Source organism: Psammomys obesus, unplaced genomic scaffold, assembly GCF_907164565.1.
Source record: "Psammomys obesus unplaced genomic scaffold, mPsaObe1.curated_primary_1811, whole genome shotgun sequence".
In the NCBI taxonomy this organism is placed as follows: domain Eukaryota; kingdom Metazoa; phylum Chordata; class Mammalia; order Rodentia; family Muridae; genus Psammomys; species Psammomys obesus.
The window spans coordinates 37,457,649-37,469,830 of record NW_026596034.1 but is presented as its reverse complement, the minus strand read 5'-3'; the positions used below and the strand labels follow the sequence as shown (position 1 = coordinate 37,469,830).

The 12,182-nt window shown below is 55.3% G+C and overlaps 2 protein-coding genes across 9 annotated transcripts in view; one reads left to right on the top strand and one right to left on the bottom strand.

Annotated features, from left to right (window-relative positions):
• Window positions 1-5,616, top strand: part of Piezo1 (piezo type mechanosensitive ion channel component 1) — a 59,524-nt gene extending 53,908 nt beyond the window's left edge. Inside the window, exons 37-51 of the mRNA XM_055620934.1 lie at window positions 27-285; window positions 351-539; window positions 689-1,001; window positions 1,297-1,432; window positions 1,518-1,665; window positions 1,783-1,997; window positions 2,133-2,291; window positions 2,377-2,524; window positions 3,691-3,879; window positions 3,985-4,077; window positions 4,167-4,339; window positions 4,403-4,525; window positions 4,599-4,678; window positions 4,760-4,976; window positions 5,053-5,616. Of these exons, the coding sequence (XP_055476909.1) occupies window positions 27-285; window positions 351-539; window positions 689-1,001; window positions 1,297-1,432; window positions 1,518-1,665; window positions 1,783-1,997; window positions 2,133-2,291; window positions 2,377-2,524; window positions 3,691-3,879; window positions 3,985-4,077; window positions 4,167-4,339; window positions 4,403-4,525; window positions 4,599-4,678; window positions 4,760-4,976; window positions 5,053-5,302 (2,692 nt within the window). The 3' untranslated portion in view covers window positions 5,303-5,616. The remainder of the gene's footprint in view (window positions 1-26; window positions 286-350; window positions 540-688; window positions 1,002-1,296; window positions 1,433-1,517; window positions 1,666-1,782; window positions 1,998-2,132; window positions 2,292-2,376; window positions 2,525-3,690; window positions 3,880-3,984; window positions 4,078-4,166; window positions 4,340-4,402; window positions 4,526-4,598; window positions 4,679-4,759; window positions 4,977-5,052) is intronic.
• Window positions 5,586-12,126, bottom strand: Ctu2 (cytosolic thiouridylase subunit 2). 8 transcript variants are annotated; one of them, XM_055620935.1, is made up of 16 exons: window positions 12,027-12,126; window positions 11,731-11,805; window positions 11,464-11,555; window positions 9,815-9,885; window positions 9,561-9,620; window positions 8,514-8,574; window positions 8,062-8,171; window positions 7,595-7,881; window positions 7,385-7,520; window positions 7,089-7,220; window positions 6,569-6,660; window positions 6,362-6,465; window positions 6,144-6,282; window positions 5,978-6,044; window positions 5,845-5,903; window positions 5,586-5,761 (listed from the first exon to the last, which is right to left on the bottom strand). In XM_055620935.1, the coding sequence occupies exons 1-16, from the start codon at window positions 12,092-12,094 to the stop codon at window positions 5,620-5,622; spliced, it is 1,695 nt and encodes a 564-aa protein (XP_055476910.1). In that variant the 5' UTR covers window positions 12,095-12,126; the 3' UTR covers window positions 5,586-5,619. The 8 variants fall into 8 exon arrangements, with proteins under 8 accessions (XP_055476910.1, XP_055476911.1, XP_055476912.1 ...); XM_055620936.1 differs by having other exon boundaries at window positions 11,464-11,590; window positions 12,027-12,107; XM_055620937.1 differs by lacking the exon at window positions 11,464-11,555 and having other exon boundaries at window positions 9,807-9,885.
• Between the last annotated feature and the right edge of the window lie 56 nt (window positions 12,127-12,182).

Here is a 12,182-nt window from a genome sequence, read left to right as displayed (position 1 = left end):
CCAAAACTCCTTCGGTCCCGTGGCAGGCGCATGCGCATCCCGGAGCTGGAGGAGGCCGAGCAGTTTGAAGCACAGCAGGGCCGGACTCTGCGGCTGCTGAGCGCCGTGTACCAGTGTGTGGCAGCACACTCGGAACTGCTTTGCTACTTCATCATCATCCTCAACCACATGGTGACGGCCTCGGCTGCCTCCCTGGTGCTGCCTGTGCTCATTTTCCTGTGGGCCATGCTGACCATCCCAAGGCCCAGCAAGCGCTTCTGGATGACAGCTATCGTCTTCACTGAGGTAGGTGGCAACTCGTAGGGTCGGGGCCGGGCCACGTGGCCCATGCTGAGTGCCCTGTCCTGCAGGTCATGGTGGTCACCAAGTACCTGTTCCAGTTTGGCTTCTTCCCCTGGAACAGCCACGTGGTGCTGCGGCGCTATGAGAACAAACCCTACTTCCCTCCACGCATCCTGGGCCTTGAGAAAACTGACAGCTACATCAAGTACGACCTGGTGCAGCTCATGGCCCTCTTCTTCCACCGCTCGCAGCTGCTGGTGAGCCCACAAAGCCAGTGCAGGGGTGGCAGGGCCTCCTTGGCAACTTCCAGGCATTCTTAAGCCCAGTGGCAAGCCCAAGGCCCAGCATGGGTCTGGTCTAAGCATGGCCTGGGTGGGCCTCTTGACTTCTCCATTATTTCCCATAGTGCTATGGCCTCTGGGACCATGAGGAGGATCGATTCTCCAAGGACCATTGCAGGGATAGTGAGAAGGACCAGGAGGCCAAGGAAGAGTCAGAAGCCATGCTGGAACCGCAGCCTGAGACAGGCACTGGGCATCCCGAAGAACTGGTGTTGGCTGACCTCCCCAGGGACCGCATCCAAGGGAAAGGGAGGGTTAGAGCCAAGGATGGGGTCCAAGAGCCCCAAGAGGACCTTAAGCCCCAGCACACGAAGCACATCAGCATACGCTTCAGGAGGAGGAAGGAGACCCCAGGACCCAAAGGAGCTGCAGCCGTGGGTGAGAGCCCCGGGAGGGTAGGAGACACAGATGACCCCTCAGTTGGAGATGGCCAGCCCAGCACGGGGGACAACCCACTGGGAAGCACACAACTGCTCATGGGGCTCTCCCTACACCCAGGATGAGATGTCTGTGGGCCTGGGCTGAAGTCTCAGGGCCAAGCCAAGAAAGGACCCAGGAGCAGTTGTCCCTCACTGGTGACCATGGGGAGGTTCTTGCGCTGTCCATAGAGTGGGGTGACATTAGCCTGTTGGAGTGGGCTCACTGGCACTTCCCTGGGTATACACACTCACAGAGGCTGAGCAGGAGGAGGGGGAGGAAGAAAAAGAAGCTGCAGGGAGAAAGAGCCCAGCTCAGACTCGAGAAAGACTGAAGGTTCAGGAGAGAATGAAGGCAGCTGGGCGCTGGCTGCAGAGCTTCTGCCTGTCGCTGTGAGTGGCCTGGCTGGGAATGGTGGGGGCACGGGGGCGGGCAGCAGTCCCCAGCCGGACGCTCTCTGAGGCTGTCCATGCCCAGGGCCCGGAGCATCTATCAGCCCCTACGGCGCTTCTTCCATGACATTCTACACACCAAGTACCGAGCAGCCACTGACGTCTATGCTCTCATGTTCCTGGCCGACATTGTTGATTTCATCATCATTATCTTTGGTTTTTGGGCTTTTGGGGTAAGTCGACCTGGGACCCCAAAGTAGATGACTGGCTTCTAGCCTTTGGAGTGCATGGGCTTAGAACTCTCAGGCTCACTGCGGCTCCGTCTCCCCGACCTTCACCCTCTGCTACAGAAGCACTCTGCAGCCACGGACATTGCGTCCTCACTGTCAGATGACCAGGTGCCGGAGGCCTTCCTGTTCATGCTTCTGGTCCAGTTCAGCACCATGGTCATCGACCGTGCCCTCTACCTGCGCAAGACTGTACTGGGCAAGCTGGCCTTTCAGGTGGTCCTGGTGGTGGCCATTCACCTTTGGATGTTCTTCATCTTACCAGCTGTCACTGAGAGGTAGGTGGTGTGAGCCACTGAACCTTGGGGCCTCAGTCTCCCTGATGTACTATACTCTCTGGGTGTGGCACAGCTTGGGTTGACCCCAGAACTGATTCTGTCAGGTTCACCTTTCCTGATGTCCTGTCCCCTCAGGATGTTCAGCCAGAATGCGGTGGCCCAGCTGTGGTACTTCGTGAAGTGCATCTACTTTGCCCTGTCCGCCTACCAGATCCGCTGTGGATACCCCACACGTATCCTGGGCAACTTCCTGACCAAGAAGTACAATCATCTAAACCTCTTCCTTTTCCAGGGGTGAGTGTGGTCTGCCTAGGGATCATGAAGAGCAGGTAGAAGCCATTGCAGGCTGTCCCTGCTGACGGCACCCTGGCCTTGACAGGTTCCGTCTAGTGCCCTTCCTGGTGGAGCTGCGGGCAGTCATGGACTGGGTGTGGACTGACACCACGCTGTCCCTGTCCAACTGGATGTGTGTGGAAGACATCTACGCCAACATCTTTATCATCAAGTGCAGTCGAGAGACAGAGAAGGTTGCCAGGGCAAAGAGGACGGATGGGTACCCCTGGGCATTCGAAGCCCACATGCACAGCAGCCCGGAGAAAGGAGCTTTGTAGAATTCTTGTGGACAGCTGCAGTGGGTCCAGGGGGCAGCAGGGGACAGTGGACTGGGCCCTTAGGTTTGGGTGGTGGGTCAGGCAGATAGTAGCTATTTGTTATGAGGACCGTTTCATGGTTTAGTATATTCACAAAGTACATACCCCCACCCCACCCCTGACAAAGGTTGCTTCCCATCTCCCCTCTCTACCCGTCTGTGAGTGTGCTTGTTTGATGACACAGCCATTTTGGACCAAGCTTCCGCCACTCAGCAGTGTTCCCAGGGGTCTTTGCGTTGGTCCACACTCCTGCTAGAGCCTTGTGACAGACTCCGTGGAGTGCGGAAACCCTAACACATTTCCGCCTTTCCGTGCATGCTGTTTTCACTGTGTCAGCCTACTCGTCATTTTGAACGGTTTCTGAAGTGGCTGCGTCCCTCTCGCCAGCAGACTGAAGTCCCATTGTCTGGCAGTTCAAGTGTTGCTGCCTGATTGTCTTTAGAGAAACATGTATTCAGATCACATCCTAGATGCACTCAGGCCGTTTGTCCGATTTACAAGCTTCCTTTGTAGGCCCTGGCTGACCTTTAAAAGATTGCTTTTGCTTTAAATTGTGTCTTTGTGGGTATGTGTGCAAGTGCAGGTGCCCATGGACGCCAGAAGAGGGCATCAGATCTCCTGGGGCTGGAGGTACAGGCGGCTGGGAGCCACCTAACCTGAGTTCTGGAAATGGAGCTCTGGTCCTCCACAAGAGCAGTGCCCTCTCGTGTTCACTTCTGAGAGACACAGTTAGTTTTTAAAATACTGTTCTCTCTTCTGTGCTCACTTCTGGTGTCCCTCAAGAGTCCCCGGCCACATCTAAGATTGCAGAGATGTCTCTCTTCTGGGTAATTCAAACTCATACCCAGCTCCCTGCCTGTGGCTGTGTAGAAAGCAGGCTCCCTTCTCTCTGTGAGTGTGGCGCACAGTTCATGTCCCCTTCACCGAAGCAGCTGAAGCTACTAAGGGTTATTTCTGGACCTCAGGCCTGTTCTGGACCTCAGGTTGAGGCTTAGAGCCTGTGGCCAAAGGGGCTGGGAGGGTGACCGGTGTCTCCCTTCCAGAAATACCCGCAGCCCAAAGGACAGAAGAAGAAGAAGATCGTCAAGTATGGGATGGGCGGCCTCATTATCCTCTTCCTCATTGCCATCATCTGGTTCCCACTGCTCTTCATGTCACTGATACGCTCTGTGGTCGGTGTTGTCAACCAGCCCATCGATGTCACTGTCACCCTCAAGTTAGGTGGCTACGAGGTGAGTAGCCGGCCAGCAGCCCACCCATCCCCAGCACAGGGGCTGGGCTACCCCCACTTGTTCCGGACTGTGGGGGTTCATGCTGAGCATGCGTCCCATCCCCAGCCACTGTTCACCATGAGTGCCCAGCAGCCATCCATCGTGCCTTTCACGGCCCAGGACTATGAGGAGCTATCCCAGCAGTTCGACCCCTACCCAGTAAGTGACCCGTGCTGTGTCCACTCAGTGGGAGGTGGGCTGGCAGGGACTAGGTGGCCCGCTGCTCCTGACTGAGGTGTGCTCCACAGCTGGCCATGCAGTTCATCAGCCAGTACAGTCCGGAGGACATCGTCACCGCACAGATCGAGGGCAGCTCCGGGGCACTGTGGCGCATCAGCCCCCCGAGCCGGGCCCAGATGAAGCAGGAGCTGTACAACGGCACGGCCGACATTACACTGCGCTTCACCTGGAATTTCCAAAGGTGGGGCCCGTGCTCGGGGGGCCTGGGGACGCCCCACGCTGCCTAACACTGCCTGCCCCCCAGGGACCTGGCCAAGGGCGGCACAGTGGAGTATACCAATGAGAAGCACACCTTGGAGCTGGCCCCCAACAGCACAGAACGGAGGCAGCTGGCCCAACTGCTCGAGGGCAGGCCTGACCAGTCAGTGTGAGTGGAGGCCACTTCGGGGCAGGCGGGTGGGAGGGCGAAGATGCCTCTGACTTCCTGACTGCTCCCACAGGGTCATTCCCCACCTCTTCCCCAAGTACATCCGTGCTCCCAATGGGCCCGAAGCCAACCCTGTGAAGCAGCTGCAGCCAGGTGGGTGTGGGACCAGGGTGCTGGGACCCAGTCCAGGCCAGGGATTGGTGGTGACCCAAGACTCTTAACTACCCCACTCAGATGAGGAGGCCGACTATCTTGGTGTGCGCATCCAGCTGCGGAGGGAGCAAGTGGGCACAGGGGCCTCTGGGGAGCAGGCAGGCGCAAAGGCCTCCGACTTCCTCGAATGGTGGGTGATTGAGCTGCAGGACTGCCAGGCTGACTGCAACCTGCTGCCCATGGTCATCTTCAGTGACAAGGTCAGCCCGCCGAGCCTTGGCTTCCTGGCTGGCTACGGGTGAGTACTGCAGAGGAACCTCCTAGAGCCCCTGGGGCAGTTCTTATGGTCCCTGTTCACATGCCTCTCCCCACAGGATTGTGGGGCTCTATGTGTCCATCGTGCTGGTCATTGGCAAGTTTATGCGGGGCTTCTTCAGTGAGATCTCGCACTCCATCATGTTCGAGGAGCTGCCGTGTGTGGACCGCATCCTCAAGCTGTGCCAGGACATCTTCTTGGTGCGGGAGACCCGGGAGCTGGAGCTGGAGGAGGAGCTGTACGCCAAGCTCATCTTCCTGTACCGCTCCCCAGAGACCATGATCAAGTGGACGCGTGAGAGGGAGTAGCAGCCCAGCTCCTGGGCACCGGGAATGAAGGAGCTGCCCCAGGGCAGCATGGCCACCAGGGCTGGCAGAGCTCCTTGGACTGGAGTGTAGCTGCCTGAGGCCACGAGCTGTGACACGTCCCCCTGGCCCACAAAAGCCCTGATGATGCTGCTGTTAAAGGGACGCTGTGTCCCTACCTGTTGCGTCCCCGCCTGTTGGGCTGGGGGCCCAGTGTAGCCCAGGGCTAGCCACACTGGGTCTGGGGGCCTGGCTCTCCCTTCCCACAAGTACTGTAGAGTTTTCTAAGTAAAAACATTTTTATTTATACAAATGGACAGTCACAGACCGATCCCTGTGTCTTCACCTTCCTGCTTCACGGCTTTGCATGATTGGGCATGCCCAGGCTCCACTCTGCCTTCCTCCTCTTCCTCATCACTGTCTGTAATTAGATACTCCTGGATTTCCTGAGAGACCCAGGCCCTAAAGGAGACTGCAGTGAGAACCAGCCCTGGGGGCAGGGGGAGGGGGAGTTCCCAGAGGTCTCCCCAAACAGCAGGCATTACCTCTGGCTGCGGAGCTGAGCCTCGGCCAAGACATAGGGTGGCAATGGATCCACGGAGGGCTACAAGAGATGGTAGTGTGAGAAGCCATGGGGCCACGGGGACAGCTCAGAGGGACAGATGGAGAGCCACTCACCAGGTCCTTCATGTTCACCCGGCAGCCATAACACAGCTGCTCTGTGATGCAGGCCTGTGCGTCCCCCCTGAAGAAACACAACTGGACTTGTGTACCTGGTCTCAGTCTGAACTCTGTTTAAGGCCAGTCTTCCTACCCCCTCCACCCAGCACAGGCAGGGTCTCACCTCCTGCCAACTGCCCTGTGGCAGCTCTGGGCCGGACCCTCCCCTGCACTGCAGCAGAGCGGGGTAGGTGTCCCAGCCTCAGCAGGCAGCATCTGGGAGAGATGTGAGGAGGACTGAGCCCCAAAGGCCGTGGCACTGTCTGCAACAGAGAGGGGCTGAGGGACCCTGGGACAGCCAAATAAAACCCACACAGCACTCCAGGAAGGCCCTGCACGCACCAGCAGTGTCGATGTCCAGGGCACACATGCAGAGGAGGCAGTTGGGGCCTGAGGGGCCGGTGGCACAGCCTTCCCTGGGAGCCTTGACCAGCTTCTCACTTGTCCTATGGGCAGGTACATAGGCAAACAGGCATAAGTGACAAGTATGCCCCCGGCCATGGCTCTGCTCCCCTCAAGCATGGGCAGCAGGCTCAGTAGCACACATACCTGTACACAGTGCTGACTGTAGAGGGGAACAGAGTCTGCAACCTCAGGATGAAGGCCTCCATCAGCCGGTGGATGCTAGCCTTTTCCGGAGCCTAGGGTCAATCAGATGGGACATCTCAGAAGGACCAAAGGGCACCTAAAGCAAGTACCACTGGCTTCACATGGCCAGTCTGAGGCCTGGCCTTGCTGGGACTGAGACCAGCATAGGACTCAAACTGGATGACAGCTCATCTTGCCACCCCTTCACCTTAGGGACAGACTAACGCTCCCCTCCAAGCCACCTCCTTGGGGATACCAGCCGGCCCTTCAAGATACATGGACACTACTACTGGCCTTTTCAGAAGCAGGATGGCAGGTGCTAAGGTCACAGGGAACCAGGTGGGAGCAAAGGCCAGCACTAGAGGAGGAAGGGCAGAAGCTGCCTGGCAAGGATTCAAGTCCCCCATGATGCACCAGGGACTTCTGATCCTGTGTGGAGAGGCTGCCCCCAACCAGCCCATGCAGTTCTCCACAGGCCCACCTTGGTATCAATGGCTGGTGTGAAGACTGAGGGCACACCAAACAGGTGGTTGTAGAAGGCCACTTCCTTCAGCGTGTGGTCCCGCATGGGCCTCACCAACACCACATCCCCATGTCGCTCATCTGAGAAGCCCTGGGGAGCAGACACTGTGTGGCTCAAATCTTCCCATAACCACCACCATCTACAGTTGGGTCCCAGGCCACTCCACTTGGAAGACCTCAAGGTAACCCAAAGGTACTTTCAAATGAAGGAGGCCAAAGAGTCAAGGGACACCTTGGCCTTGAGACCCTGCATACCGTGTCCCAAGCAAGGAAGGCTCCTCTCCCCAGGGCCAAGTTGGTCATAAGCTTGATGGCCAAGCGGGTGCAGCTCTCCCCAGTCATCACCTTGCAGTAGCCATGGGTCCGGGCTACATGCACGATAAGATGGGTCCTGTGATGGGGTGAATCACAGAAGCTAGAGCTGGAGTCCCACAAACCAGGCAGGGCTAGGGGGAAGGCACTCACCTCAGGGTCTGCAGAAGCTCTTCTTTGGCTGTCAGTGTCTTTATGGAGTTAAACAACCTAGACAAGGCCTCAGTCTGAGCGGCTATGGGGGACCCAGTTGTGCCCAGAGATTCCTGGCTGTGGGATAGGTGCATCTGCTCCTCTCCCTCAGCTGGGCTCACACAGCCCTCAACCCCTAGCATATGCTGCTGTTGCAGGAAGCTGTCCACGGCCACCTTGTAGGCCTCCTCTGTCCCTGCTGGCTCCTGGGAAGCACAGCACAGCACCGATGGTGGCAAGCTGAACACCTTCCAGGATGGAAGAAATGATGTTGAGTCCAAGGCCCATACCCACCCTCCAAAATCAGTTGGAAAACCAAGGCCTGGGGCAAGAGGCCCACAGGATGGCTCCAATAAGCAAGCGTGTAGCCCTGAAGAATATCCCTCCAAGGTTACCACAGGGTCCCTGACTAGGGGAGGCCCACCTACCTCCTCCAAGGCAACCACATGCCATGGAAAGCCAGTTTTCTGCAGGATCAGCTTCACCTCAGCCAAGGTCTTTACTCTGTCTTCTGGGCTCTGGCCACAGGCTGCTCCTTCTATAAAACCCAGGTGAGAAGCATGGAGGATTCACAGAGAAGACACTGATGGGACAGGCTGAGTGGATCAGTGCCACACACAAAAGTCCTACCAGGTCCATTCTTTAGAGAGATTCTGTAAGGGCAGGCCTGGTCTTTTTTGGGGGGTTATTTTCAGACAAGCTCTCCTCATAGTGAAAGAAACTGCCTAGTCTTTCATCCTCAAAGACCAGCTAGAATCTCACCATCTTCAACCCTGGGCCCTTCAATATAATTGGGAAGGTCCCTCTGCCCTCAGTCTGTCCCCTGGAGAACCTGTGGGGTTCACCATTGCTGGGGACTGAACACAGTGACCAGACCTACCGTCAACATAGATGACTCCTGGCACGAAGCGGAGCCGTTTTGCAGAATCCTGACTCAGGCCCTAGAAGGCAAGTGGCAGGACTCAGACCTAGGCAAAAGCACTTCTCTGGACTCTGACTCTCCACGCAGTGGACAGAATTGCCTGGGTCTTCCCTTCCAAGGAGAAAGGGTAGATCTAGGCCTCCTTCCTGCAGATGGTTCTTCCTTCCCCACAGGAGGGTACATGGGTACCTCCTGTATGTATGCCCTGTTTGTATCAGAAGCTTCATAGCTACTCTCTTCAGCCTGTCTCTGACTCCTGTGCAGCCTGAGACATCAGCTAGACAGGGCAGTGGGGACTCTACCATGTTCTGGGCACCACAGAACCCTCAGAAAGTGTTTTGGTATCTAAGAACAAAAGTGGCAACCTATGGAAGGCACAGGCAGAGTGCCAAGAGAAGCAGTATCAGACAAACGGCTTCATGGAGAGCTCTCTCGCCTCCTCATGTGCAGGTCTAGGGGGCCAGCAAAAAGTACCCCACAGGCTATTCTCAGTGGAGCAGCACTGCCACCGACCAGGTTCAGTTCAGACCACTGACACCTGCCCTACCAACTACAGCCTTTTTGCTGGCCCCTCTAGTTGGTGCTCCACAGTGAAAGAGTATGTAGGTCCCTCTTCTGTCCCAGGGCCCTTCAAGGAAACCCTGCACACCCTCAGCAGTGTCAGGCATTCTTTGAGTCCTCACTCTATCTGCCTCTGTCCCTTTCATATAGGCTACTTCTTTTGTTTTTGGCAAATATTTTTCTCTGCCCACCAGTCACAAGCGGCCAAACTTTGATTCTTTATTTAATACTAACAAATAAAGCTAAACAGGAATGTACCTGGGGACCCTGCATAGGGTTTCTGGATTGCACACCTGCTGAATATATGTGGGAGGTCCTATAGGTGTCCCAGCTGGGGTTGGGTGCTGTCTGGTGTCAACCAAAGACTTTGTAGTATAGGATGAGGAAGGATGTCCCTGCTAATTCAACCTAGAAACTTAGGCTCAGAGAATGGTGTAGATGTACCTCAAGAACTTGCCAGACCATGGAGCTGGACGAAGGGCCCCCAGACCACGCCAAGAGCACCTAGGGGTGGGGAAAGAACATCAGCAAAGGCATGCATCTTCAACATGAGTGTGTCTGCTCCATTTCTTGGACAGCCCCAGATAACAAGTCTACCCTCAAAGCCCAGAGACAGTAGGCCAGCTGAAAAAGTGTACAGATGGGAAGGCAGCATGGGCTGACAGCCAAGCACCTGGGCCCTGCATGTACCTTCTCACCAGGAAAAATGAGTCGGTTCTTCCCAAGCATGGCTCTGAACTTGTGGACATAGAATGCCTTGAAACAATCCCTGTAACACAGACACAAAGAGAGGCTGGCTGTACCTGCCCAATAGCCCAAGACCCCCTGGGTGATACTGTCCCTCTTTAGAGTGTCCACACTTAGAGGCAACATTTCCATAGAGACACTCTGTCAGAGCCTGGTGAGGTTGTTGGACGGAGAAGCATTCCTGGTGGTGACTCCCAGGGCTGTGCCTACAGCCCATCCTACATGAGCTGCAGAGCGCCCCGCAGGTGCTTAGGAAGGATTCGGCAATGAAAAGGCTGAACTGAGGCTAGAGCAAGGCACAGTCACAAAACATGTTGGGGATCTATTTCAAGGACCCCATAAACAGAAGCACTATGTCTCTGGAGGTCAAGGGGGAAGCGGAGAGAGCCCAGGACCCGTTTGACCAGAGCAGTCCTCATTTTTAGATACTCCTAAGTTGTTAAATCAGTACTGTGGTGGTTTGAATAGGTTTGGCCCCGGCCCATAGGGAATGGAACATTAGGTGGTGTGGCCTTGTTGGAGGAAGTGTGTCAGTCACTGTGGAGGCTGGCTTCGAGGTCCCACATACATATATACATACGTGTGTGTGTAAATATGTGTTTTTAAGCTCATGTTATACCCAGTGTGATAGGCTCTTGCTAGCTGCCTTCAGATCAAGATGTAGAACTCTTAGCTCCTCAGAACCATATCTGCCTGGATGCTGCCATGCTTCCTGCCATAACAAGAAAGGACTAAACATCTAAAACTGTAAGCCAGCCCTAGTTAAATGTTGCCCTTTGGGCTGTAGAGATGGCTCAAAGATTAAGAGCACTGGCTGCTCTTCCAAAGGTCCCGAGTTCAATTTCCAGCACCCACATGGTGGCTCACAACCATCTGAGATGAGATCTGGTGCCCTCTTCTGACATGCAGGTGCACATGCAGACAGAACACTGTATACATAAAAAATAAATAAATCTTTTTTTTTTAAATGTTTTCCTTTATAAGAGTTCCCTTTGTCACACTGTTTCTTCACAGCAATGGAAACCCTAACTAAGAAAAGTACCTACCTTGCCCAGGTTGTAATTCCTGGTAACTACCTTTCCTTTCAAATCTGGGCTCCCAAAACATGGTAGGTCACAAGAAAGACTCTGGAAGTCAGTTTCTGCCCCTCTGGAGACCAGACTCTTTTGTGGAACATCTTAGAAAATAGACCCAGAGATTCAAAGGAACTTAGAAACGTGAGATCATTACTCACTCACCAAACATATACTAAACAAAGCAGTACCCAGCACCGGTAGGTATTGGAGAAATAACACTGGAGATGTTTGTTCCTGCCCTGGGAGCTAGAGATTTTGTTAAAAGTCGTATTAAAACAGTTGTATTCCAAAAGGGCTAAAGTTACAGATAAAATGGGAGTCCTCCTGCTGTGGTCCCCATGGGAATATCCCCTTGTTCCTCTCCAAAGACCTGGAGAAGACTGGAGTTCTCCTTCCAAGCCTGTGTAGCCGATAAAACAGGTACCCCGTGAAAGAGGAAACTACTTCCACCCAGAGCACTGCCCAACCTCCCAAAATGTTCTGACCTGCACCTTCTTCATAGGCTTCCCCAGAGATCTTCCTACCAGTAGGCCCATCAAGGAAATTTGTGGAATTTTGAGAGATTTTCTCTGCAGCCCAAGCTGGCCTCGAATCTGACTGAGGTAATTCTCCTGTCCTGGAATCCGTAGTGTTGGAATTACAGGAGTTAGCCTAGTTTAGATGACAAGGGTCGTTACCAATGGTTCCCACCACTTCTTATGGGTCAGGGCCAATGCGACAAACACGTACAAAGAAACCGTGCCCTTACAGGGAAAAAGCAAGCCCGGAAAGGGGGGCAGCCAAGATCTCACCTGCAGAAGGCGTCTCCCGCTCGGATCACCACCACCGGCAGGCCTTCGGCGCACTTCACACATTTCTGCTCCCGGCTTTGGAGAGAATAAGAACATAAAGGGCAGATTCTCCCACCAGCAGCGTACTTGGGGGAGCCAGCGTCTCGCTTCCTAGCCTCAGCTGGAGGAGCAAGCCTCACACACCAGGGCCTATCTTTAGATCTAGCTGCCGACTCAAAGAGGCCCTGTGGAACTCCGGTCTGCGGCTGCGAGGGCCGAAGGTGACTGTTGGCCGGCCCGGCGTAGAGGGCTCTTACCTCGGCCGCGGCACGGGCGGGGGGTCCCGTTGCGCCGGCTCCGCGTAGTCCTCACCCGCCTGACACATGGAGGGGCTGGTTTGGACCGCAGAGGCGGAGAAGTGGCGCGCCGAGATGACGTAACGCAAAGCGGCCTCTGTCGTGACGTAACCCGGG

Bases quoted from the DNA above. Each gene is read 5' to 3' on its own strand.
- Ctu2 (XM_055620935.1), bottom strand. From the start codon at position 12,094: ATGTGTCAGGCGGGTGAGGACTACGCGGAGCCGGCGCAACGGGACCCC. The intron at 7,882-8,061 runs GTAGGTGGGCCT...CCATCCTGGAAG, and splicing joins ATGTGGTTGCCTTGGAGGAG to GTGTTCAGCTTGCCACCATC. The intron at 6,466-6,568 runs GTATGTGTGCTA...ACCTGCCCATAG, and splicing joins ACAGTCAGCACTGTGTACAG to GACAAGTGAGAAGCTGGTCA.